We start from the raw sequence: 26,945 nt of genomic DNA, 5'->3' as shown, positions 1-26,945 counted from the left end.
GAGGAACAACATTCACTGTTCTGATGAATACAAGATTTAACTGTTTTGATTGAACTGTCTTTAATTCCAAACGTTATGTCTGAAGGAAACTGTTCATCACCTGCCCAAAACCATCCCAAAAGTGAAGAATGATGGTGGTAGCATCATGCTGTGTTTTTCTGGAGCAGGAACTTGGCAAGTGTGTAAAGGTGGCATGAAACCCAAAAAGACTCAAAGGCTTTAATTGTTGCCAAAGAAGCTTGAACTAAGTACTGAGTAAATACTTATGATCCAAATATTCAGAACAAAATTATAAATGCAGCACTTTTGTTTTTGCCCCCATTTTTCATGAGCTGAACAAAAGGTCTAAGACATTTTTTATGTACACAAAAGCCCTATTTCTCTCAAATATTGTAATCCGTGTAAATCTGTGTTAGTGAGCTCTTCTCCTTTATCCAGGGAATCATCCACCTCACAGGGGTGGCAGATCAAGATACTAATTAGACAACATGATTACTGCACAGTTGTGCTTTAGGCTGCTACAATAAAATGCCACTATAAAATGTGCAGTTTTACTGTATTGGGGGTCCGGGGGGGGGGGGGGGGGTTTCCGAAAACCAGTCAGTATCTAGTGCTCACTAACACAGGTTTGGACAGATTTGAGAACAATATTTGAGAGAAATAGTAAACATTGAGAAATTGTGTACATAGAAAAAGTCTTAGATCTTTGAGTTCAGCTCAGGAAAAATGGAGGCAAAAACAAAAGTATTTTGTTTATAATTCTGTTCTGTATACTAACGTACATGAAATATTTCAGTATTTTTCTTTTAATAAAAAGTTTTACAGACATTTCTATAATTCTGTTATCACTTTTGTCATTATGGGTTTTTTTCTATTTGAATGATTGTAGAATCAGACTGCAACAGAACAACATTGTAAAAGTGAAGGTGGTCTGAATACTTTCTGAATGCACTGTAAGACGCTGGGTCACACCAAGTGTGTGAGTGGGGAAACATCTGAACATCCCTGTTTACCAAAGCACTCTATAACCACGATCACAACAGATCTGCTCCTTTACCTACTAAACACCTACTGACAAAAAATCTTCACAAAATAAGTTCAGGTGTTTTTATCCTACACCTGAACTCTGAGACTGTGTCTGAGACCTGAACACTAATCAGAAGGCTTTGTAAGAGAAAGTTCTGCTCTTTGCTGTAGTCTTCACTATTTGAGGTAACAACAAATAGACTGATTAGACTTTAATGGATGTAGATGTGACAGATCATAATAGAGCAGAAGTTTGATCAGGTAATGTGACTTGTGAGCATTCAGTGCTTTAGACTTTAGTGATAGTATGTAATAATAATTTATTGAAAGTCAGTGTGGAGTGGATAAGACGGGGGTGATGTGGTTATTTTCTGGTTCTGGTAATGACTTTTACTGCTGCATTCTGAACTAATTGGAGCTCATTAATGCACTTATTAAACACTAATCTAATTAGTACACACTTTGTCTTCATTGTATTGCAGATCGTGTCCACCGGTTAATTACATTTTTGGAAGGTCAAGTACAATATATTGTGATCATTACTGTTGCTTATATACGTGAGTATACATCAATCCATTACACCATTAACTCTAATGTTATTTAGTACTTAAGTACTTTAGTATTAAGTGAAAAACACAAAGTTCTATAGGAATTCAAAGCTTCTGACGGTTTTATGTACTGTAAAATACATTAAAAACTGAAAGAAAACAGCAATTATATAGTTTTCCAAATCACAGAAAGAATGGAAAGTGTTTTTTCTCATTCCATTATTTCAAATATATACCGTAATTTTCGGACTATAAAGTGCACCCATATATAAGCCACTGATTTTTACAAAGATTTTTATTTTTAACATAAATAAGCCGCACCTGTCTATAAGCCGCTGGTGTCTACACTAAAACTAATGAACTTTACACAGGCTTTACTGAAAGACAGTGTCTGTTACACGGTGTAACGGGTGAAATATGTTGTGGCTCCTTTAAGAACAGAGCGGCATTTTGGGAACAGCACGTCACTGCATTCTTTCCTTTATTACTGCGTGTGTGTGAGACTGAGGATTATGTCCTTATTATTTTCTGATGCTGATTTCTAAGTTTCTTTGACTAACCCGTAACGCTGTTGCCAAGAAAAATAAAAAAGCACGAGTTTTGGAAACCTGTCTGTGCTTATATGATTTGTGTTGTAACTGGAGTTAGCGAGCTCTCCCTTCACCCAGACTCAACGCGCTACAACAGATTGTATCTAAACAGGAGCCGACCAAGAAAGTCATTGCTCACTGTCTTCCTCCTTCCTTTCACAACTATTTCTTTTGGGAGTTTATCTTTTGTCATCGTCGTGTGTTAAAAAATCAAAAAATCAAGTTTTTCTCCCGATGCCGTGCAGCTCAGAACACAGGTGAAGTGCGTTTTTTCGTTTCTGTTCGGAAAGTTCATTGGTCTAATGTTATGGGGTTCAGTTTTTTGGCTTGAAGTTTGTGAAACCGGGAAAAACCCAGGAAAAATTCATAAATTAGTAGCGGCTTATTGTCCGAAAAATACGGTATAATGTAATATTTTATTTTAAAATGTGTATTATATTCTAACATTGTTCTGTCTTCTCCAGCTATTATTGTGAATATTTGGCATAAAATAACCACTGGATGGAAAGTGTGGATGCTGATATGTTTTCTACCTGGACCAGTTACAACTATTCTGTTTATCACTGTCTTTTGCTGTAAGAGTTTAACTTTTAACTTTTAATTGAACTTTCCACAGTTAAAGAAACTCCTCATGGGTACTGGGGTTTAGAACAGTATCTTTTTTCAAAACAAATTTCACAAAATGTTACATACAAACTGTGTGTTTGGCAGAAAAACAGGAAATTATATACACTTGAGTGAAAAGTGTGGAAATTCGTTTATGTTTTTTGAGACACGTCCATGTTACTTTTGTTTTTATGCAACAAACTCAGTAAAAGGCAAAAACACACAAAATTGGACAGTAAATGAGTGAAAGAAAGTGGATTTGAGTCCAAATGTGTGTCTACCAGAAGAACTTGTGTAAGATGGAGAACAGGAGAGAAGATGTGATCAGACTCCCTCACACTCACAAATGGAGGTGGAAGTTTAATGGATTGGGGTTGTTTTGGAGCAGGGAAAATTCTGGAAAGTGAAAGAAATCCTGAACCAACATGGCTCCTATTCCATACTTCAACACCATGCAGTTCCGTCTGGACTGTGGGGACTTCACCATACAACAAGATGATAAACCGAAGCGCACGTCTGAATTCTGTAAGTGTTATTTAGAGAGTAAACAGACGTCTGGAGTGATATCTATCATGACCTGCCCAGTCACTGCACCTCAATCCTACTGAACTGCTCTGGGATGAACTGCATCACAAGAAAGAAACTCCAACTAGTGAAGAAGAAACGTGGCAAGTTTTACAAAACCTCACAGCAAAGTATTTCAGCTGAATGTTTGGAGAAACGAATTGTCCGGATGCTGAGAGTGTGTGAAGATGTTCTTCATGCTGAGGGAGGATTTTTTAAAAAGAAAATAAAGTGGAACATCAGGACATTTATATATTTGTTTGGCCAAAATAAATCTTCACATCATTTCATTACAGAGTTTTTTTTATATAAACAGAAAGGAACATGCACGTGTTTATTAAAAACCATAACACACTCTGTGTTTCCACACTTTTCACAGACACTGTACACATTTATTGAATTTGCATCATGAATGTTTATTGCACCGTCTGCATCTATTAATTCAGTAGTTTTATAATCTATAGAGATTAGAAGTTCATCAGTAATGAGGAGTATTAATACGTTTTAGAGAACTGGGGTATTATTGTGTTTGGGTTTAGTTTCTACTGGTACAGACTCGCTACAACTGAGTTTAATTCACTTATTCTGCTTTAGGGTTTTACTACAGAATAAAAAAAGCACCGAGAGGTAAGTACAGATTTCTTGTTGTTTATGAACACGTCTCACTCAGTATATATCAGTTACATCAGACCATAAAATACCTTCATTTTATTCATAAAGTAAAAGGGAAAGTTCATGTTTTCTCTAATTGTCATGTGAATGTCAGAATCAGAGTAACATTAATCTATGAATTAAGTGATTATTGAGTAACAGCAATATCTTGTTATGGGTAGCAGCATAAATCAGCCATTAATATAAAATGCAGTCAAAATATTATTAAACTAGAATTAAAATTTCCTGAAGAAAATGGGTGGTGTTTTATGGTGCAAAATTGATCAGCACAAGTGTTTACTTCAGTCAGGAATCACCCACTCTTGTGTTTTGACATGTCACATGTCTATTTTTATGTTTAGTGATGCTGAGAGTTTTGATATGTCACACCTCAGTTTGTCTCTTGACCTTCACACACTTTAAGCCGTGTTTGTTTCTAAATGACGGAATGTTCGAGATTCCCCGTTGTTTTCTATGGAGCAGGATCATCACCTATTACCCACAATTCCCATCAGAGAATTTTTGGAGTATGGATGCAGCCTACTGCTCACTCTAAACAAGCGTGAATGTTATATAGGCATTTTAATGGAATGTTGTTTTCCCAGTTTTATGGTGCATTCCTGAGCGCAGGGTTTACCAGCTGCATGTGGATGTTATACGTCATGTCAGACGCTAGAGGACAATTATTTTCTGCTCTGACACCCGTATTCTCCTCCCCATTCATTATCATTGTACAATTCACATGAACAGGCTGCACATTTTGATGGATGTTTTGTGATACTGGCACAAAAACTGGAAAACATTATTTTAAGAAGAAAAGGAAGAAAATCTGCAATAATAAATCTGCAAGACTATTATGCTGTTCAAGCAACAATAACTATAATAAGAAATGCTGAATGACCTGATTAGAAAAACAATTTATTAACAATAGAACATATGTGAAGAACTAATAGTTTTAAGGGAAATAAACATTCCTTAATTTTTAATTTAATTTTAAAAAGAAATCACATTGATGAGAGCATATGTTGCTAAATCTCAATATAACTTTCAGCAATGTGCAAGCTTTCATTTTAGACACTAACAGACCTCCATACCATCATAGATGCAGCTTTTCAACTTTTAGTCAGATCTGTTTTTATAGCCTCATGTTGCCCCGTCCAAATTTTTCTGGTTGCAGTCACCAAACTCAAAATGACCTTTTTTTTTTTTTAATGAAAATGGTTTATTTCCTCAGGTGAAACATTTGTTTACTATTGTGAATAAAATATGTGTTAATGAGATTTTTAAATGATTAAGTTTACATTTTACACAGTTGCTCAGCATGTTTGGAATTGGGGTTAAAGGTTTTGATGTAATAAATGATGTATAGTAGGTTCTGTTACAGAGTGTACAGCATATACAATAACTCCAGTAAAAACATTGATACTGTGTGATGTAAAATGTGTAATAATTCTTTTTGCAGGTGTTTTATATATTTTTTTTTTGGATATAATTTTCCTACCATTTTTTACCTTCACTCTTTATAATGCAGTGAATGTGGAAGGTAAGAACCAGTCCTGTTTAATTTTTCATAGTGAAGATGATTTTTGACTGAATGATTCTTTTACATTGTTTCATTTATAAAAAAAAAAGGTCTAATTGTTTTATTTCAACACTAAACATTTAATCAGGAAGCAAAAAGGAAAAAGTTCTAAATCACCCTGTACAAAAACATGATCTTGTGTTGCAGTTTTTTACTGAAATATTTGTACTTTATAATCCATGTTATGTGTCATGATCACTCTTAATAATGTTTGTGTTTTTCTTATATCATAGAACGAGCTGCACTGATCTGTGTGACTGTGTTCCTCTTCATCTCAAGTGTGATTAAAATTTCATTGCTTTCAACTCTAAATCAGACATCAGGTATTTATTACTTCTTAATTACTCATTAGAATTTATCCTGATCCTTTTGCTGAGGTTTAAAAGGAATACAATCTGCAGTATTTTGATTATAAATGATTGTGGAAAGCTTGTTAGAAAAGGGAAGGAATGGGAGGCAGATGATTGATTCACAACACCACTGGCTTTATTCAGGAAGGTGATAGTTTGCAAGCAGGCAAGGAGGAGATTGTGATCAATGGTGTGAAGAGCTGCAGTAACAGTCAAGTTCTGTGGGATCGGACAGTGATCCAATCAATGTTGATAACCCCAGGAGATCATTGACCTCTAAAGGAACTGTAATAAAACGACATTCAGTGTAACCCAGATGAGGATGGGTTTCCTTTTGAGTCTGGTTCCTCTCAAGGTTCCTTCCTCATGCCATCTCAGGGAGTTTTTACTTCACCACAGTCACCACTGGTTTACTCATTAGGCACAAATGTACAATTATAAGGAACTAAATTTATAGGCACTAAACTTTTTTAATAACTTTAAATTTTTTCACAAAAAGATTTCTGTGCAACTTCATACCTCTTTATATTTATAAAGCTCCTTTGAGACGTGTCCATTGATAAAAGTGCTGAACAAATAAAAATGAATTGAATCTCAGGGTGCGAATGAATTGAGTGTCAGGGTGCGAATGAAACGGAGGCGGAAGCCGAAGTACGGCTCGCTCGGGTTTAATACAGAGAGTGAGGGAGCGAGATTACACACAAGCACACACACACACACACGCCCGTGGCAGTCTTTGGGTAGAGAGAGTCCGAGGTGAGCTTGGGGAGAAGCGTGGCTGATCTGAGATGCGCTGAAAGGAAGCGCGCAGCAGGTGCAGGATATTGGAGTCCGGATGAAACGGAACATAAAGAGTCCTGCATGAAGCCATAGACACACACATACACACACAGACATACACACAGACATACACAGACAGACAGACAGACCGACCGCACGTAACATCCAACACACATAATAACGAACGCTGGGTGGAGGCATGATTGATGATGAGCCCCAGGTGTGCGTGGTTAAACCTGGAGCTCTAGGGAGAGCGGAGGCATAGAGAGCCACCAAAGGGGGCGTGGCAGGTGGATCCCTGACAATGAGTGAGTCCTATAACATTCTGATTCTTTCCCACTGAATCTAGAATGGACACAACTGCTGTTCTTAAAGGTCCAAATTAATATTAAAATCACAGATAATTGGTGCTTTGTCTAAACTAATTTCCCCACTGCAAAGCAAAATCTGTGATCATGGTGAGCGTTGACTGAACTGAACTTTCTTCTGCCTCTCAGACATTTACAACTGCAGAAATTGTGTTCATTCACATGTTTAGGTAGTTTGGTATCCCTCTAATACTGTTATTTTCAAAGTTTAAAAATCCCAGGCCTTCAATGTGATTTGAAACTGTTGGTCCACACTATACACGTATTGTCTAATATCAATTCTGTCACATCAGTGCCTGTAATGGTGCAGAAAATGCTGTAGAGTTGTTTATGGTCTGAACAGATTTTTACCCTGCATGTAAAAATGCAGCTTTTATTTGCATCATTATTCATCACATCGTCTGAACTAATATCATATATCATTCTTAAAGATATTTATCAGAAGGTAGGCAGATATAATATATAATGATAATGAGGCGTATTAAAATGGTTTACGGAGCTGGAAGTTTGGTGTCCATGTGCATAAGTGTGAATGTGATGCTGAAAGTATCACTGATATAAACTAATATCACTATTCATCATGTAATTGTATTACAGAGTCACTGTATCCTGTGGTTGTGATTGGTTCAGTGCTGGTTGTTTTTGTGAACGCTGCTGCATTATTAGTGGAGCTGATCCTAAAAGCACGTGAGTCTGTAATATTAATAATAATATTAATAATAATAATAATAATAATGATGATGATAATAATAAATATATAGCTGCAAGCAGCGATGGCGGGCCCTCGCACGTTTGTGTATCGCTATACGGTGCCTCCCAGAAAACAATGCATGGTGGGCAAGTGCATCAAGTGGGTAAATATCAGTGGACTATTTTATGTTGTCACTGACCCATTTGGGGACTGTAGGTAAAAGAAACCCCACAATTTAGACAAACGGGGGCACTAGTGAGCCACTTAAGAGACACACCTTTGTCTGACCTTTTTGTCCACACTTAACAGCCGACAAATGTGATGTGTCAAATTTCAAGTTAATCTAAGCACGCCAAAAGCCTTAAATATGCCTGAAATAAAAGTAAGATTTGACGTGATGCCATGGCAACAGTGTTTGAGATTTAAAAAATCCGTTCGCAATTTAGCATCTAGGGTTATATATGTCTCTGCGTCATGTTGGCAAAGTCTGGTCTCAATTGCACGAATCCCCTAGGAGGAGTATTTAAAAGTTTACCGCATGCAGCTGTCAAAAAATCTACCTTTGTGACTGACACACTTCCTGGGACCTGTTGGTGGCGCTATACCCGGGACTCACAATAGGCAAATCGATGCAATCAGAATCTTTTGCTGAACATACACCCTACCTGTCATCACAATAAGACATTGTTTGCCTTAGATATTAGACACTTCCTGTTTCTCTGATTCCGCCATAAAGTTGTCGCCTTGCCATGGCAGCACCGTTAGAGATATCAAAAATCCCTTCGCAATTTAGCAACTCCAATGTCTTGGCATCATGTTCACCATGTTTGGTGTCAATTGCATGAATTGCAATTGACACCCCCTAGGAGGAGTATTTAAAAGTTCACCACATGCACTTTTGAAACCATCCAAAATGGCCGACTTCTTGTTGGGTGGAGCCCATAGGTTTGTTTGTGAAAGTTGTTCGGGTCGATGAGATCTATATGCGTACCAACTCTCGTACATGTGCGTACATAATTGCCCGATCTGTGCACCAATGTTTGTTTTTGCATTACAGGGGGCGCTACAGAGCCCCCCTGCCACGCCCATATTCCAGCCTTTGCCCGAGCCTAGTGGCGCACGACTCTGATGTGTGTGCCAAATTTCAAGAGTTTTCGACCATGTTAAGGGACCCCAATTGGCCAATGTGGCCAAAAAGAGACAAATAATAAATCCTAGAAAAAACAATAGGGCTTCTCACCTTTCGGTGCAGGCCATTCTGGCCATTCTGGCCTGCTCCTCAGTGCTCGGGCCCTTATAAAACAAAATTCATCACTTTTTAAGTGTTAGAGTAAAAATATTGACAGACAAATTATCATAATCACAAAAATGTTATTGAAATGAAATAATTTATGGTGCTACAATTTCTTTTATTTATTATAAACAGGAACTGGTCAGCGTACAGTGGATCTGCGACTTATTGTAATACCAACTGAATGCGTCTTTGCCGTGTTCTTGTTCGCTGTACAGATATCTGTTTACTGTAAGTATAATCTCCAGACATGACACAGAACATGATCTGATGTTGAGCAGGTCTGTTTTCTTCTTGTCATTTTATTGTTGCTTTAGTAACAGAAATAAAATAGTTATTTAATTATTGTAACAAAATCCATTCAGGAAAAAAAGTGGTGTTTATTATCAGTAATGTCCAAATTTTCAAGCTTATAAAAAAAAATCATTTTTTGTTCTTGAATGAAACTGGAAAGGGGCATCACATGAGCATAAGATCAGGACCATGAAGTGATGGAAGAAGGTGATCTGGTCTGATAAATAAGGGTTTATTTTTTTTTTATGTGGGCGGATGGGTGTGGCTTACAGGGGTACAACAAATGGCTTTATTCAGGGAACCATTAAAAGGGGACTTGAGCCCTGTTTCTGTAAATGATAAATTTTATTTAATATTAATTATATTTAGCATGGCAGAAAACATGTCCCCCATCAAAATTCTATATATAATTCTCTTTTATATATTTTTTTCCTTCATCAGTATGATCAAATTGATACCATATAAATATATTACATTTGGATTGAAGTCTCTGACTGTCACATTTGTTCCCATCACACAGGCAAAAAAACCCCATCTCAACATGAAAATTATCTTTAGAATCTGGCTCCTGTTTCTGAGCTCTCAGGATCTTAGCAGGTAAAAGACGCTTCCTACATGCTTTGATTCTACACTAATTATTTATGGATATACAGTACAAAGTATTCATGTACACAACTGTTGTCTAAATAACAGTAAACCTGATCTTTAATTTATTAAGACTCATGATGTTTAGCCTTATACTCTTAATGCACTAATAATAATAGTTAATAAAGTATTATTCATCTTATTACATTAAACTCATCATGTATTTACCTGTTAATCAAATATTTTTCCTCAAAAATGAACCTTTCAAACTTTTTAAAGCAGAAATGTTTCATTCTGAAGCAGATCCTCATTTCATACATAAAATCAAACACAACCCCAGAAGATACCAAAAGCACATGTACCTTGATTCTTTACCACCTGACCTGCTGGAGCTCCATCTTTCATCACCTGAGTGACTGAAATCCCCACAGCAAGTCAAGTCAAGTCAAGTCAAGTCAAGTCAAGTTTATTTGTATAGCGCTTTTCACAACAGACATTGTCTCAAAGCAGCTTTACAGAAAACAACAGTGAAGGTGAATGGTGTGCGTTTGTCCCTGATGAGCAGCCGTGGCGACAGTGGCAAGGAAAAACTCCCTTAGATGATATGAGGAAGAAACCTTGAGAGGAACCAGACTCAAAGGGGAACCCATCCTCATATGGGTGACATCAAAAGTTTGGTCATAAATCTTTCAACAATAAGATTGAAAAGAGTGTAACAGCACCCTCTAGTGTGAGGTGATTATACTGCGCAACCCTGAGCATGAAAAGGATCTCACGTCTGACTGAAAAATATTAATCGTAATGAGAAAGATCTTCTTTAATGTGTAAAACAAACCCAAATTATCATGCTTCCACCACCATGCTTCACAGTTGGGTTAATGGATTATTGTTGCTTGTTATTGTTTTTTATTACTCTAATTTATTATGTAGTGTGTTTGTATTATATTCAGTCTGTATGTGACTGCAGAACTTCAAACTTTACTACAGTATTAATGTCAGCTATTAATATATTGTGTGTTGGACAAATTAAATAAATAATAAAATCCATTCTTTCTTCATTGGTTATATTTATTGTAGATGTTTTAAGCAACACCTCTAACATTCTGAAGTGAGCATTAGATTTGACATAAAGAATTAACTACATACGTCACTGACGACTCTGAAACCATCTCACATCCAAAACTGATCATTCTTTAAGTTACAAACTATAATAAAGTTTTTATAAAAAGGTAAATAATCTGTACTCTAACGACCCTTTAATTATTTATGAATATCATTTGATCAAAATGCACATTTTTATGACTGTTTAAAAGATAAGCCCTTTTTAATGAAGTAATTTACATTTTATTGAAATTCATTCAAATGAAATGTAATAAAATAACAAAAATTGTAAACATCTCTTTCTCTCACTCTCTCAATGTTCACCAAACCTCCTCCTTCAGAGGTTTTTCTTTATTTTTAAGATTGGACATTAATATTATTTATTTATTCATTATTATTTATTTTATCTAAATCAACACTACCAGAGCACAACCTGGTAAAAGACTGATAGAAATCATCTAAACTGGTCAGAACACCTGTGCTGATTTCTGTCCACCATCAAAAGCTCCTACAATGAACATGTGAACATCAGTCCTGGATCATGGAGCAGTGTTAGAAGGTGGTTTGGGGTCACTTACCTTGGGAGCCAGCAGACGAGACACTATGGGAACGCCCCTGCGTGACCACGCTCTGAACCACGTGTGAAATCTAGCCAATAGGCAAGCCGTGACGTCATAGACAGGCGACGTCGTGTAAAGCAGGAAGCTACAAGATTGCTGTGCGGTGGTAGCGACATTAGCTTCTGCAAAGAGAGAAGGTAAGCGCCGCAGGGATGCAGGGAGTGTGGCACGGAGACGCAGCGTCTCGTTCCTTCGGGGAACTAGGGTTACGTTCGTAACCTAGAGACGTTCCCCTTCAGGAACTCGAGCTGCGTCAAAATGCTATGGGAACGAGTGTCCAATCATGCCACACTGAACAGACCCTGCTAAGAGAGTGAGGGCCTCGGCACCAGCACGCAGGACAGAGGAGCTCGGGGTGGCTCTGAGGTCAAGGCCATAAAACCTGACAAAGTCGTCCCGGGACCACAAGAGGACCTCCTGCGCCAGTTGTTTGCGAGGCCCCCCCTGGTGGTTGATGTACGAGACCACCGCAGTATTGTCCGTGCGGACCAACACATAGCGATCTCTTAGGACTGGGAGGAAGTGTTGTAACCCCAACAACACTGCCAGCATCTCCCGGCAACCTATGTGCCACAAGAGACGTGGGCGGAGTGGCCACTTATGACCGCTCCCCACCCCGTGAGGGAAGCGTCCCTCTTTAGCATTACGCGATGGCAAGTAGTCCCTAAAACAGGGCCTCGGGACAGAACGTAGGGTCCTACCATGCAAGCAAGGCTCAAAGAGCACACCGTGAGACCTTGATGGTACGATACAGACTCCCTTTAGGGGGAGAACCCTCCTGCCCCGGAGCCACCACTGGAGGGGCCACATGTGGAGAAGGCTGAGTGGAAATACAGTGGATGCTGCCGACATGAGACCCAGCAGCCTCTGGAACTGCCTCACAGTGACTAGCTGGCCTGCTCCTACCCTCCTGACTGCAGTGAGGATGACTACAAACCAGGCGGGAGACAACCGTGCCCGCAACCCGGCCGAGTCCCACACCACGCTGAGAAAGTGGTTCTCCGCGCTGGGGAAAAGTACACTCTACCCGGCGTTTCAGTCTGAACCCCAGTACCTTCGTGCAGGCGAGAACAGCATCTCAATGCCGAACCGCCTGGTGCTCTAACGAGCCAACATCAACCAATCGTCGATATATTACAAAATACGGATGCCCTGAAGCTGCAGCGGGGTCAGTGCCGCGTTCACACAAGGCACAGGGTGAGGGCGCTAGGCCGAACGGAAGGACCGATATCGGTAAGCTATGCCCTGAAAGCAACCTCAGGAACCTCCCGTGTGCGGTGAAGGACGGCTGCATGGGAGTATGCAACCTTCAGATCTAGCGTATGACAAATCAGTCCTCGGACTTGACCTGAGACACGACCTCTCTAAACGAGAAACCTGAACCCGAGCCTCAAACGTGAGTGGGGGCTGGCCCCTGACCCACTCAGACTACACCTCCTGAGAGGCGGCGGATCCCCCCCATCTGCAGCGATCATACGGGTGGAATACGGGGAGCAAACCGCTGGAGAAAGCTGCGCCCTGAACACGACCCATGGCAGGGCTATCAAACAGTCCTGTGGCCGTTGAAGCCCCCTGAGAGGCAGCGGATGACCCCTATCTGCAACGAACTTAAGGGAAATAAGGGAGTTAACCGCTAGAGGGAGGCAGCGTCCTGAACACCCTGTGGCAGGGCCGACTGACCGGCCCTTCCAGTGGTGCCGGGGAGGGACGAGCACCCTAGCATGAGGTGTGCACCGCCCTCTAAGATGCAAGCCATCAGGCCTACGCACCACAGCCCGTTCACTAGAGGCGAGGACGATCCTCAGGGCGTCCAGCCCCTCCTCGGGCTTAGAGTGTCGCCAGGGGCCCATAGGACCTCCCCGCAGGAATCGGGTGGCAACACTCTCTCACCGGGCTATTTCGCTGTGCCAGGACGTACCAGGGCTAGGCTGCTGCCGAGCAGCCCCATCAGAGCAGCGAGGAACTACCACTGAAACGCCAACGCGGTCTCCTGAACCCGCCAGCAATCGCCCTTACCTACAGCATTACCAGGTCAGGCCAGGAGGGGACACCATGGCGCTCAGAAGGAAGCTCGCATCAACCCCCATAGCAGGCCAGCCAAGCGGCTCTTCGTAGACAAACCGTCACAGACGCAACACTCGGAAAGAGATAGCTAGCTAGCGTCTCTACCACAAGCGACATCGTCCGTCAGCCGCACCGCTTAGCTCCAATAACATTCGCACCCAGTGAGAAACATCGGAAAAGCACGCGCGCACACTGGCCTCCCAGGACCCAGACACCTCGGTGCGCAGATCAGGGAAGGCGCTGAGGCTGTGACACATGGCGCAGGAAACGCTCATCCAGCTCACTGAGTGCGCGTTGCTTCTGCTACACAGCCGGCTAGATCCAGCTCAGACCGGCCCGTGCCACGACCTCAAGGAGCTCCACGTACAGCACAGGCTGTGAGGAGTCCGCAGGCTCGCCAGCATCCATCACCTCATCCTCCTTGGAAAGAGAGACATGCAATGCTGCGCCGCCCGCACCGGGAGAAGAAGCAGCTGCCAGGCATGCTTCCCCTAATTTCCCGAAATTTGATCCACCTCGGAGGAAGAAATACGGAGCACCGCGTCACACACACCGGGAAAAGAACCGTTTCCAAACGAACGCTCTCCCCGGGGAACGGGAGCTCAGCTAGCAGCCGGGAGCGCATGGCCACACGGCTAAAATGCTAACAGCCGATACCATCAAGAGCCGAAGTCTCGAGGAAGAGCGCTTACCTCGGAGAGCGCTCTCCGAAATGCTCCCACCTCGGAGGAAGAATACGGAGCACCGCGTCACACGCACTGGGAAAAGAACTGTTTCCAAACGAACGCTCTCCCCGGGGGACGTGAGCTCGGCTAGCAGCCGGGAGCACATAGCCACACGGCTAAAATGCTAACAGCCGATACCCTCGAGAGCCGACTAAGCATGCTCCTAAGCTAAGCAAACAACACATCGGCTGCGTGTAACCCCCTGAAATGAATCGGGGCAAGCAGGAAACACGCAGACGGAATTCTGCCTGCATATAAGCTCATGTCTGCACAGATAACACACTGAAAGCGCTTACCTGAACGAGCAGAAGCTAACGTCACTACCACCGCACAGCCATCTTGCATCAGCTATATATGGTTGAAATGACAATAAAAGCTTCTTGACTCTTGACTCTTGACTTGACTTGTAGCTTTCTAGTTTACGCGACGTCGCCTGTCTATGACGTCACGGCTTGTCTATTGGCTAGATTTCACACGTGGTTCAGAGCGTGGTCACGCAGGGGCGTTCCCATAGCGTTTCGACGCAGCTCGAGTTCCTGAAGGGGAACTTGTGTGATGCTCTGAGTGATGTTCTACTAGAAAACTTCAGGTCCTGGTGTACATTACAGAACATACAGGATCTGCTGTGAACATCTTGGTAGCAGATACCACCATCTTCTGAAGCTGTTTTTGTGCTACATGTAGGAAACACAGATCATTAGGTTGATAGTTTAATAGTGTGGGTGTTATTGCTCTCTACATTGCTGAATCACACCATTTTCTCTCTCATTTCCACACTGTCACCTGGTAAGTGTGCATAAGTGATATCTTCTAAAAAAACATCTGCAGTTGTAGATGAAAAGTGGATGTATGATGGATTTACTGACATAAAATTCATTTAAAAAAAGGAATCATATTTATTTTGAGTGAAGAAACTTTATCAGTTTTAATTCAATTAGTTTCAGCTTTGAACAAGTGGAAAACTATGAGTCATTAAATACATTTAGTGCACAATTAAATACACCCCATTGTTCACAGTGCATCAAAATCTCAGAACTAAAGAACTAAAAAAAACTCATATCGATAAGATACACACAACATCTAAATCTGTATAATATATGTCTTTTACATTAAATACCGCTCGCGCTAATACTGTCCTGACACACATAACACCCCCCCCCCCCCATGGGTCCTTTTCCTAAAATATGGTGTCATTCTCATCTTCTTCTTCTTTCGGCTGCTCCCATTAGGGGTCGCCACAGCGGATCATCCGTCTCCATACCACCCTGTCCTCTATATCTGCCTCTTTTACACCAACTACCTGCATGTCTTCCCTCACCACATCCATAAACCTCCTCCTTGGCCTTCCTCTTTTCCTCCTACCTGGTGGCTCCATCTTCAGCATTTTTCTACCAATATAATTCATGTCCCTTTTCTGCACATGTCCAAACCATCTCAATCTCGCCTCCCTCACCTTGTCACCAAAACATCCTACATGTGCTGTCCCTCTAATAAACTCATTTCTAACCTTGTCCATCCTCGTCACTCCCAACGAAAACCTCAACATCTTCAGCTCTGCTACCTCCAGCTCCACCTCCTGTCTTTTACTCAATGCCACTGTCTCTAATCCATACAACATCGCAGGTCTCACCACAGTCCTATAAACTTTCCCTTCCATTCTTGCAGATACTCTTCTATCACAAATCACTCCTGTCACTCTTCTCCACCCACTCCACCCTGCCTGCACTCTTTTCTTTACTTCCCTAACACACTCTCCATTACTTTGCACTGTTGACCCCAGGTACCTGAACTCCTCCACCTTCTCCACCTCTTCTCCCTGCAACCGCATCACTCCACTGCCCTCCCTCTCATTCACACACATGTACTCTGTCTTACTCCTACTGACTTTCATTCCCCTTCTCTCCAGCGCATATCTCCACCCCTCCAGGCTCTTCTTAACCTGCTCTCTACTCTCACCACAAATCACAATATCATCTGCAAACATCATAGTCCAGGGAGACTCCTGTCTGACCTCGTCCGTCAACCTGTCCATCACCACTGCAAACAGGAAAGGGCTCAGGGCCGATCCTTGATGCAGTCCAACCTTCACCCTGAACCAGTCTGTCGTACCTACTGCACACTTTACTGCCATCACACTGTCCTCATACATGTCCTGCACCACCCTCACATACTTCTCTGACACACCTGACTTCCTCATACAATACCACAACTCCTCTCTCGGCACCCTGTCGTACGCTTTCTCTAAATCCACAAATACACAATGCAGCTCCTTCTGTCCTTCTCTATACTTCTCCATCAACATCCTCAGAGCAAATAAGGCATCTGTGGTGCTCTTCCTCGGCATGAAACCATACTGTTGCTCACAGATGGTCACCTCTTCTCTCAGCCTGGCTTCCACTACTCTTTCCCATAACTTCATGGTGTGACTGATCAACTTAATTCCCCTGTAGTTACTGCAGGTCTGCACATCTCCCTTATGCTTAAAGATCGGTACCAGCACACTCCTTCTCCATTCCTCAGGCATCCTCTCCCCTTCCAGAATCCTGTTAAACAATCTGGTTAAAAACTCCACTGCCATCTCTCCTAAACATCTCCACGCTTCTACCGGTATGTCATCTGGTCCAACCGACTTTCCATTCGTCATCCTCTTAATCGCTGCTCTCACTTCCTCCTTACTAATCCTATCTACATCCTGCTTCACCAACTCCACATCCTCCAACCTTCTCTCTCTCTGATTTTCCTCATTCATCAGCTGCTCAAAATACTCCCTCCATCTTCTCAACACACTCTCCTCACTAGTCAACACATTTCCCTCTCCATCCTTTATTGCTCTAACTTGCAGTACATCCTTCCCAGCTCGGTTCCTCTGCTTGGCCAATCGGTATAAATCCTTTTCTCCTTCCTTAGTGTCCAACCTCTTATACAGTTCCTCATATGCCTTTTCCTTGGCTTTCGCCACATCCCTTTTAACCTGCTGCCGCATCTCCTTGTACTCCTGCCTACTTTTCTCATCACTCTGTCGATCCCACTTCTGTTTTGCCAACCTCTTTCCCCTAATGCTCTCCTGCACTTCCTCATTCCACCACCACGTCTCCTTGTCTTGCTTTCTATTTCCAGATGTCACACCAAGTACTTTTCTAGCTGCCTCCCTCATCACTCCTGCAGTAGTTGCCCAATCATCCGGCACCTCTTCACCACCACCAAGCCCCTGTCTGACCTCTTCCCTGAACCTCACACTACACTCTTCCTCCTTCAGTTTCCACCATCTTATTCTTCTTTCAAACCTTACTTTCCTCCTCTTCTTCTTCGCCTCCAAAACCATCCTACAGACCACCATCCGATGCTGTCTAGCTACACTGTCCCCCGCCAACACCTTACAGTCTCCAATCTCCTTCAGGTTGCATCTCCTACACAGAAGATAATCCACCTGTGTGCACCTTCCTCCACTCTTATACGTCACCCTATGATCCTCCTTCTTCTTAAAATACGTGTTCACCACTGCCATTTCCATCCTTTTAGCAAAATCTACCACCATCTGCCCTTCCACATTCCTCTCCTTAAAACCATACCTACCCATCACCTCCTCATCACCTCCTCTTCCCTTTACCTACATGCCCATTAAAGTCTGCCCCAATCACCAATCGTTCTTTCCTAGGTACACCATCTACCACTTCATCTAATTCACTCCAGAATCTTTCTTTCTCCTCCATCTCACAGCCAACTTGTGGAGCATAGGCACTGATGACATTTATCATCATCCCTTCAACTTCCACCTTCACGATCATCACCCTATCAGAAACTCTCTTCACCTCCACTACACTCTTACTGTACGCTTCCTTTAGAATCACCCCTACACCATTTCTCTTCCCATCCACACCATGATAAAACAGTTTAAACCCACCTCCAATGTTCCTGGCCTTACTCCCTTTCCACTTGGTCTCCTGAACACACAACACATCTACCTTTCTCCTCTCCATCATATCAGCTATCTCTCTCCCTTTACCCGTCATAGTACCAACATTTAAAGTACCAACCCGAACCTCTACTCTCCTACACTGCTCCTTTTCCTGCCGTCTCTGTAGACGCCTTCCTCCTCTCCTTCTCCTCCTTCGGCCAAAAGTAGCCCAATTTCCACCGGTACCCTGTCGGCTAACGATACCTGTGGCGGTCGTTGTTAACCCGGGCCTCGACCGATCCGGTATGAAATTCTCATTTGTGATCCACATATTTGATTTGGCACATGTTTTACGCTGGATGCCCTTCCTAACGCAACCCTCCCCATTTACCCGGGCTTGGGACCGGCACTAAGAGTACACTGGCTTGTGCCCCCCTAATGGCTGGGTTCAAATATGGTGTCATTCTACATTTTACAATTTCTACCCGTATTCCGACTAAACAGTCCCTGTTTTACTCTTAGATAAATATATTCGCAATTAGCTAAATTGCTATCAATAAAGCAAACGTGTTAAAGTTTACAACCAGTCCCGTTTGTGGAGGTGAAAAATGAATGATGTTTGTCACGTCCAAACACTAAAAAGGTGAATAAAGCGAGAAAATGCGTACTTTGGGGATCCTTTGGGTGTCTGTGAATTTCGCCTGTACAAAAAGCACACGTGACTTTTTTTATGCCTGTCTACAAATATGTCTTTTAACAAACAAAAACAAACAAAAAAGAAAATAAATAAATAAATTATTAATAATAATAATAATAATAATAATAATAATAATAATAATAATAATAATAATAATTTATTTCATATAGAACTTATAAGTGATTTAAAAGATTCAGGTCCACAGTACAGTTATACAGAGTTATACAGATGCAGTCACGTGATGTAGAGTGAAAGTAAAAGCATTTCCTCTGGCAGACATGGAGGCTGCTGTACTGATCTGGTTTTATCTGCTGCTGTTTGTGATCTTCTGTAACGGTAATGTTCACCATGATTATGTTTGGTAGAGCACTGTTGATACACTGAGTTTTTTTGAGTTGAAATGCAGTGTAGGATCTGATCTAATCGAAGAGGATTTTTACTTCATGTGCGTCATATAAACGGAAACAAATAATTGAGGAACTTGTAAATAATAGTTTCAAAACAAAAAATTCCAATCAGTCAGAATCAGGATGAAAAATACATGTTTTAATTGCTACATCGATTAAATCCAACAAATGAATATCGTGGCATTGGTTTTATAAAACTAAACAGTGTGTTTCCGGAGAGACTGTTGTTGTTGTTGAGAACTGCACGTTTCCTGTGTGTTCTGGAGGCTTATAAAGCTTAGAAAGTGTTGGAACTGAATTTGTCTTGGGTTTATCCCTTCTGTTACCCCAAAATCTGCCAATTTAACCCCAGCAATTTCAACATTCAGAACATAATTTTTTTTTTACTAAAAGGTTTGTGTCAGGTAATTTGTGTTTTTGTTGACTATTTAAAAGCTATTTAAATCCCCCCTACCCCCCCCCCCCCCGTACTTACAGGAATTGTGGTTTTGCATGGTTACGTGACGTACAGCTGTAGTTGTCACAGTGTGTACTCAATTTATTTAGACACTAATGTCTGTAGGTTGAGTTATTTTCAGAGCACAGTAAATCTGTACTGATACACAAACTGCACATTAAAACTCTAAATATAGCAAATATATATATATATATATATATATATATATATATATATATATATATATATATAACAAAGTTTCATTTCTATAGTATTGTATCTTGAAAACATACTAAAAAATAGTTGCTGAAATGTGAGGGGTGCACTTACTTTTGTGAGATACTGTAAAGTACATCTAGAATACCTGTTGCATGACTGTAAAAAAGATGTGTAATCAGTAAATCACCATTAAACCTCACTATCAGTATCTGGCCCAACATTAGACAAGTACATATATTTTCAATGTTTTCATTCTTTTATAATATTTATAAGAATATATTATTTTAATATATTATTTGGAAAAAATAACAATTTCTTTTATTAAAGAAAGTAACTAATTATGTTTGTGAGTGATTTTAAAAAACAAATAATTTTAAATATTTGAAAGATTTTTTGAACAGAACATCATTACCATCAGAACATCAGTAAGGAACATCATCTTAATGTTTGGGGTCAATTTAACTGCAGGAACAAAATGAAAACATTTAGAAAAATGTTAAACGTGTGGAGGATTCGCTGTGGCGACCCCTAATGGGAGAAGCTAGGGCTGGGCGATATGGCCTAAAAAAATCCCCAATTTTTTCACAAAAAATCCGGTTTGCGATTTAAATCGATTTTCCCCCTGCTTAAAATCAATCTGCATATGACAATTATTATAATTTTTTTTTAGTATTTTAACTTTATTAAATAAAGTTTATTTACCCTTCTGGGATTATTTACCCACTTTGGGTTAAAGTGCAATCAGAAACAAGCCAAAAATACAAGATGGCTCCCTGCCTTTGTAAATTGTGAAAATAGAACGTAACGTAACATAAAATGAGTAAACCTACGAAGAAAAATGTTTTATAAGTGTTTAAATGTGGAACATGATTGAAAATGCACCTGAGGTTTTGAGTAATTCTGCCTTTACTTTTCTCCAAAGCTCCACAGTAAAATCACTGTTTATGAGTGTTTGAATATGGGGATTTAAATGATCTGATTTTTCTGTTTATTAACAGAAACGCCGTTCTGAAGCGTATTTACATGTATTTTGGTCGCTTTCACCACCCGTACCGTAAGTGTACGATTGGACGCGCAACACTAAACAAAGTGCGGCTGCTTAACCGTGTATTTTTAAGATGCGGCTGCTTTTTTTTTCAGGCACGAGTTCTTCTCTGCTCGCTGCCATGTTGTTTGTGTATCTCTATGGCAAACGGGAGGGGGCGGGGCTGAGTTCGTTCAAAACTATGGAAGCCCAGAGGGGAGCGTCGGCTGACATCAAAGAGAAAACCGATTTTTATTAAAACAGATCGATGTGAACTACACATTCGAGTTAATCGATAAAATCGATTTATCGCCCAGCCCTAGAAGAAGCCGAAAGAAAGTTTAGTTTTATTTCTAAAACAGATTATCTTTATCATCAGGGTACACAGTTAATTAACAAGAAAGAAAGAAAGAAAGAAAGAAAGAAAGAAAGAAAGAAAGAAAGAAAGAAAGAGGTTTATAATAAAAGCCTATTAATATTAAATTTGAGAATTGTATCAGGAAGGTACATTCCAGTCTTTTGTCTGCACTACTAAACATGTGATGTGCAGAAAGTGTTTGTGCTCCTTGAAGATGAAGTCTTCTCTACTGGGAAAGACCTGGCACATGCCTGCGTTGCCTCCCTGCACTTTAAACCACTGGAGTGTTTGTCTCCATTTTGATATCCTTCACAGTAGTTGCAACAGCTGCTGATGCTCTTGGAAGCTACCACCATCTTCTCTTAATATGGAGTTTCACTAAATCATGACCCAGCTGCTCCAGGACAATCCTCCTTCTACTCAGTTTTACACAGTTCTAGTTCTTATTTATTTCACTCCATAACACAAAACATATGATAAATTAAGAATATATTATTTAGAACAATTCCTCTGCAGTATATACAGTATTTCTGGAACACCTAGTCTTTTATTGCCTTTAATTTCTTTTTGTTTTAAACAGCAACAAGACGATAAGCGTACGTGTGTGTGTGTGTGTGTGTGTGTGTGTGTGTGTGGGTTAGGTAGGTAGGTAGGAATTTGTAGGCCTGAGTCTGGTTATGTGGAAAGAACATCCAGTTTCTCTGTCCACTGAATATTGATAGCTAATGTTTGATGAAGTGTGAGTTAAGAACTAACTGCTGGATCTACTTTATGCAACTGCCCAGGCTTTGACCTGATTCTGCTGGATGCAGACTGTTCCACCTGTCAGGGTGGCAATCACGAGTCAGAAGCGGAAGTAACCGTGATGCGAGTTAAGTCCAGAAATGCCCGTGTAATCCAATATGGAAGGATAATCCATGTGGAAAGGGTAATCAGGAAAGCGAGGGTAATCCGTAGGACAGGAAGAAGGAACAGGAACCAGCGGGGAATCATATGTATTTTGAGTGAAGAAACTTTATCAGGTTTAATTCAATTAGTTTCAGCTTTAAACAAGTGGAAAACTATGAGTCTAAAACACTAAATAGGTTTAGTGTACAATTAAATACACCCCATTGTTCACAGTGCATCAAAATCTCACAACTAAAGACTATAAAACTCATTGCTGATTTTATCCATAAGATACAAACAACATCTAAATCTGTATAATATACATGTCTTTTACATTAAATACCCCCCCCATGGGTCTTTTTTCACTAAAAAGAGGTGTCATTCAACATTTTACAATTCCTACCCGTATTCCGACTAAACAGTCCCTGTTTTGCTCTTAGATAAATATATTAGCGTTGATTAGCTAAATTGCTATCAATAAAGCAAACGTGTTAAAGTTTACAACTAGTCCCGTTTGTGGAGGTGAAAAATGAATGACGTTTGTCACTTCCAAACACTAAAAAGGAAAATAAAGCGAGCAAATGCGTAATTTGAGGATCCTTTAGGTGTCTGTGAATTTCGCCTGTACAAAAAGCACACGTGACTTTTTTATGCCTGTCTAAAAATATGCCTTTTAACAAACAAACAAAAAATTAAATAAAAAAATAATAATAATAATAAAAATATTAATAATAATAATAATAACAATAATAATGATTTAATTCATATTTAACCCATACCGTTATACAGAGTTATACAGATGCAGTCTCGTGATGTAGAAAGTAAAAGTAAAAGTATTTCCTCTGGCAGACATGGAGGCTGCTGTACTGCTCTGGTTTTATCTGCTGCTGTTTGTGATCTTCTGTAACGGTAATGTTCACCATGATTATGTTTGGTAGAGCACTGTTAATACACTGAGTTTTTTTGAGTTGAAATGCAGTGTAGGATCTGATCTAATCGAAGAGGATTTTTACTTTATGTGCGTCATATAAACGGAAACAAATAATTGAGGAACTTGTAAATAATAGTTTGCAAAAAATTCCAATCAGTCAGAATCAGGATGAAAAATACATGTTTTAATTACTACATCGATTAAATCCAACAAATGAATATTGTGGCATTGGTTTTATAAAACTAAACAGTGTGTTTCCGGAGAGACTGTTGTTGTTTTTGAGAACTGCACGTTTCCTGTGTGTTCTGGAGGCTTATAAAGCTTAAAAAGTGTTGGAACTGAATTTGTCTTGGGTTTATCCCTTCTGTTACCCCAAAATCTGCCAATTTAACCCCAGCAATTTCAAAAAAATTTTTTAACTAAAAGGTTTGTGTCAGGTAATTTGTGTTTTTGTTGACTATTTAAAAGCCATTTAAATCCCCCCCCCCCCCATTTCCCTTACAGGAAATGTGGTTTTGCATGCTTATGTGACGTACAGCTGTGTACTCAATTTTGTTGGCAGTTATTTAGACACTAATGTCTGGATGACATCCACGGCGGAACTCTGGAGTGTGGCGGCATCCTCTGTGGACGTCCACCAAATAGCACCGCCTACAGTGGCTGTTTGGAGCAAAATGTCGCCTTCAGAGGTACTTCCAAGCATGACAGCGCCCTTGGAGGAACTTTGAACTGCGCCGTTGCCTTCGGAGGAGCTTTGAAGCACAACGGCTCTTCCTGAGAGAATTGGTACTGCAACGTCCTTTTCGGAGGAAGGCGACGGCACCTTTAGAAGGGCTGGGGAGTGCTCATTTGTTTCTAGAGAGGTCTTGGATTGCGTCGGTGCTCTCAGAGGGACTTCCGGCCGCAAAGGTGCTTTTGGTGGGACCTTAAGGAGCGGCGTCGCCTTTGGAAGAGCTTTGAACCTCGACGACGCCCTCTGAGAGACTTTGGAGCGCGACGGCACTTGTGGAACCAGAGGAGAGTGCTGGCACTCAGGAACCAGGTCGATCACCATAGCCATCTAGTAGGTCCGACAGCCAGTGTGACTAGCACAGGAGTTTTTAAAAGGGGAACAAGAACAAGGAACAGAGAGAGCGGCAGAGAGAGAGGCAGCATGAAAGCCTCTGAAGGGGGCGTGGCAGGTGGATCCCTGACCCCACCTATGTAGAGATAGAGGGATTTGGGTATTAGAGGTAAACTAGAAGGAGTGGAGAAGAAACATGAAGAAAACTGGTCCAGTTTGCCCCCTTCCCCTACATTGAGATTGTGTAAGGAGTGGGAGAGAGAGAAGGAGAAAGTGAGGAATATGGGATGCAGCACTGATAGCACTTACGGACTAAAATTAGATGGATTGGGTCCAATTCCACCCCTAAACTTTTAGTTCAATGCAAATAAAGGCACTATTTACATTTAAATAGCGGCCTGTTTTTGCTAAACTGTCAGCCTACAAGGAGGAAACCCAAACAAATGTAGAAACTTGAGACATGATGATTGAATGGCATTTCACACATCAGGTCAACATTATTTTAACATTGATTTTTCCTCTTCAGGTTTTCATGCCCAGGTTCCATCTGGTCCTCTCACTTTCCAGCTGGGAGACTCAGTGATGTTGCCCTGCTTTGTAGAAACTCCACCACCAATGGGAGAACTGGAAGTGGCATGGAAAAGAATTGACTCTGGATCTCTAGTGCACTTGTGGCAGAATGGAGAAAGTCGACCAGAGTTTCAGAACCCGCGTTATCATGAAAGAGCTAATTTCTTCTCTGAGGAGGTTGCTCATGGAAACTTCTCTCTACTGCTTACAAATGTGACTCGGGAAGATGCAGGAGTTTATGTGTGTGTCGTTCATACAAACCAGCACTTTGATGAAACTCTGATTAAAATAATAGAGATTGGTGGGTAATTTTTCACCTGATTGAATTAATATTCTATAAAAATACATGATAAAAAAAATACTTAAAATATATAATATAAAAAATAAACAATTATCATTTCAGAGCGCTTGATTGTGTCTGGAGCCCATGTTATATCAGCGACTACGGGTGAAGAAATTACTCTGAACTGCTCTGTAGACTCACATATACCATCAGAAAAGATAGAAGAGGTTTCATGGAAGAAACAGGATGAAGATCTCTTAGTGCTGCTCTGTCAGGAGGGTGAAATTCTGACAGAATCAACACATGAGAGATTTAAGGGCAGAGTAGAATTCTTCAGCGCTGAAGACAGGAACAAAGGAAACTTCTCAATGAGACTAAAGGATGTCAGAATTGAAGACAAAGGCCTTTATATGTGTTTAGCATTTTCTGGGACATTATCAGATAACACAACAGTGGAGTTGCAGGTGCTGGGTAAGTTGTTGGTTTTTATGGACACCAAACAGGTAAAGATGTAGTAGAGCATTCACTACTCTTATATATTACAGTCTTGTAGTGGTTTAATAACTCTGGTGTTTGTCCTATGCAGGTTTTTCCTCTGTACACATTTGGATTCTAGTTTTGTGTATAATTGGGTTTGTAATTGGATCAGTTATCCTAGGATACCTCTCTTATACATCTTTTAAAAGGAAAGGTGAGTCTGGGCTTCTTTCTATCACTTCATAAATGTGTATAGGATTCATTTCAACTTAACTAAGTCAACGTCATACAAATCTTCTTTTTCTTTGTCTCTTTCTAGATAAGAGCAGAAGAGTTATACAGTGTGCACATGTCCTTTGTCCTAATATTACTTTGTTTATTGGCTTCATCCTTTGGGGGTTTACTGAGGGTAAATATCATTTTTTACAGTAACTGTTATTGTTTTTTTAAGTGCACTGTTTATAACTGTAATTATCACATTATTCACTAATTTAGCAAAATGGCTGCCACAATCATTATTCAGCAGCACACAGAACAGCACTTGATCCACAAATGTGGTGTAAAATGTTTGCCACAGAACCAGGACCTATAATCCTCGGTAAAACATCACCTAGACAATAATAGAAGGTCCTGATTCACTCAATATAATGTGTAATAATTGAAAACTGGAGAAGAGTGCAGTGTTGGGCTGCATTTGCTGTCTATTAATTACTTTCACTTGTTTGATGGTAGAGTTTGTCTTGCATCCGTTCCCAGGGGTATTTTCTAACTTCCAATTACATGAGCCCGAGGTTTCATGGCAACACAAAGAACCATGACATTGGTCCTCAAACTGCCTTAAACACTGCATGGACAAATACATTCACCTTCTATGTCATTCTACACCAATAGAAAGCTCTATGTCCCTCATGCCCACAGCTTTTCCCCAAAGCTTTTAAAGAAAGTGGTATAGCAGTGGTGGAAGTGGTGTACTCCAAAATATGTCCCGCCTCTTTGCCGGATATACTCTCTGTCTATGCCAGAAACCAAAGCCATGGAGGACTATATTGAAAAAGCACTCGCAGCTGGTTTTATTACATCACTAGTGGCGGCGGGATTTTTTTTGTGGGAAAAAAAGGTGGAGGATTATGACCATACATTGACTACCAAGGCCTTAACTTTATAACTGTACATTACCTGTACCCACTCCCACTGGTACCAATCTCCCTCGATCTACATTGGACCTGTGAAGCACCTACAATGATAAGGATTAAGGAGGATG

The 26,945-nt window shown here is 40.7% G+C and overlaps 1 protein-coding gene across 2 annotated transcripts in view; it reads left to right on the top strand.

The window, feature by feature from the left end:
- Positions 1 to 26,945, top strand: part of LOC310734359 (uncharacterized protein) — a 133,117-nt gene that overhangs the window by 11,834 nt on the left and 94,338 nt on the right. For both annotated transcript variants that reach the window (XM_083556270.1, XM_083556269.1), the window contains exons 4-5: positions 25,794 to 25,898; positions 26,004 to 26,093. In XM_083556270.1, the coding sequence (XP_083412396.1) occupies positions 25,794 to 25,898; positions 26,004 to 26,093 (195 nt within the window). The remainder of the gene's footprint in view (positions 1 to 25,793; positions 25,899 to 26,003; positions 26,094 to 26,945) is intronic.

This window comes from Silurus aristotelis, assembly GCF_946808225.1.
Source record: "Silurus aristotelis genome assembly, chromosome: 12".
In the NCBI taxonomy this organism is placed as follows: domain Eukaryota; kingdom Metazoa; phylum Chordata; class Actinopteri; order Siluriformes; family Siluridae; genus Silurus; species Silurus aristotelis.
The sequence above is the reverse complement of the archived record's forward strand: the minus strand, read 5'-3'. Positions and strand labels throughout refer to the sequence as shown.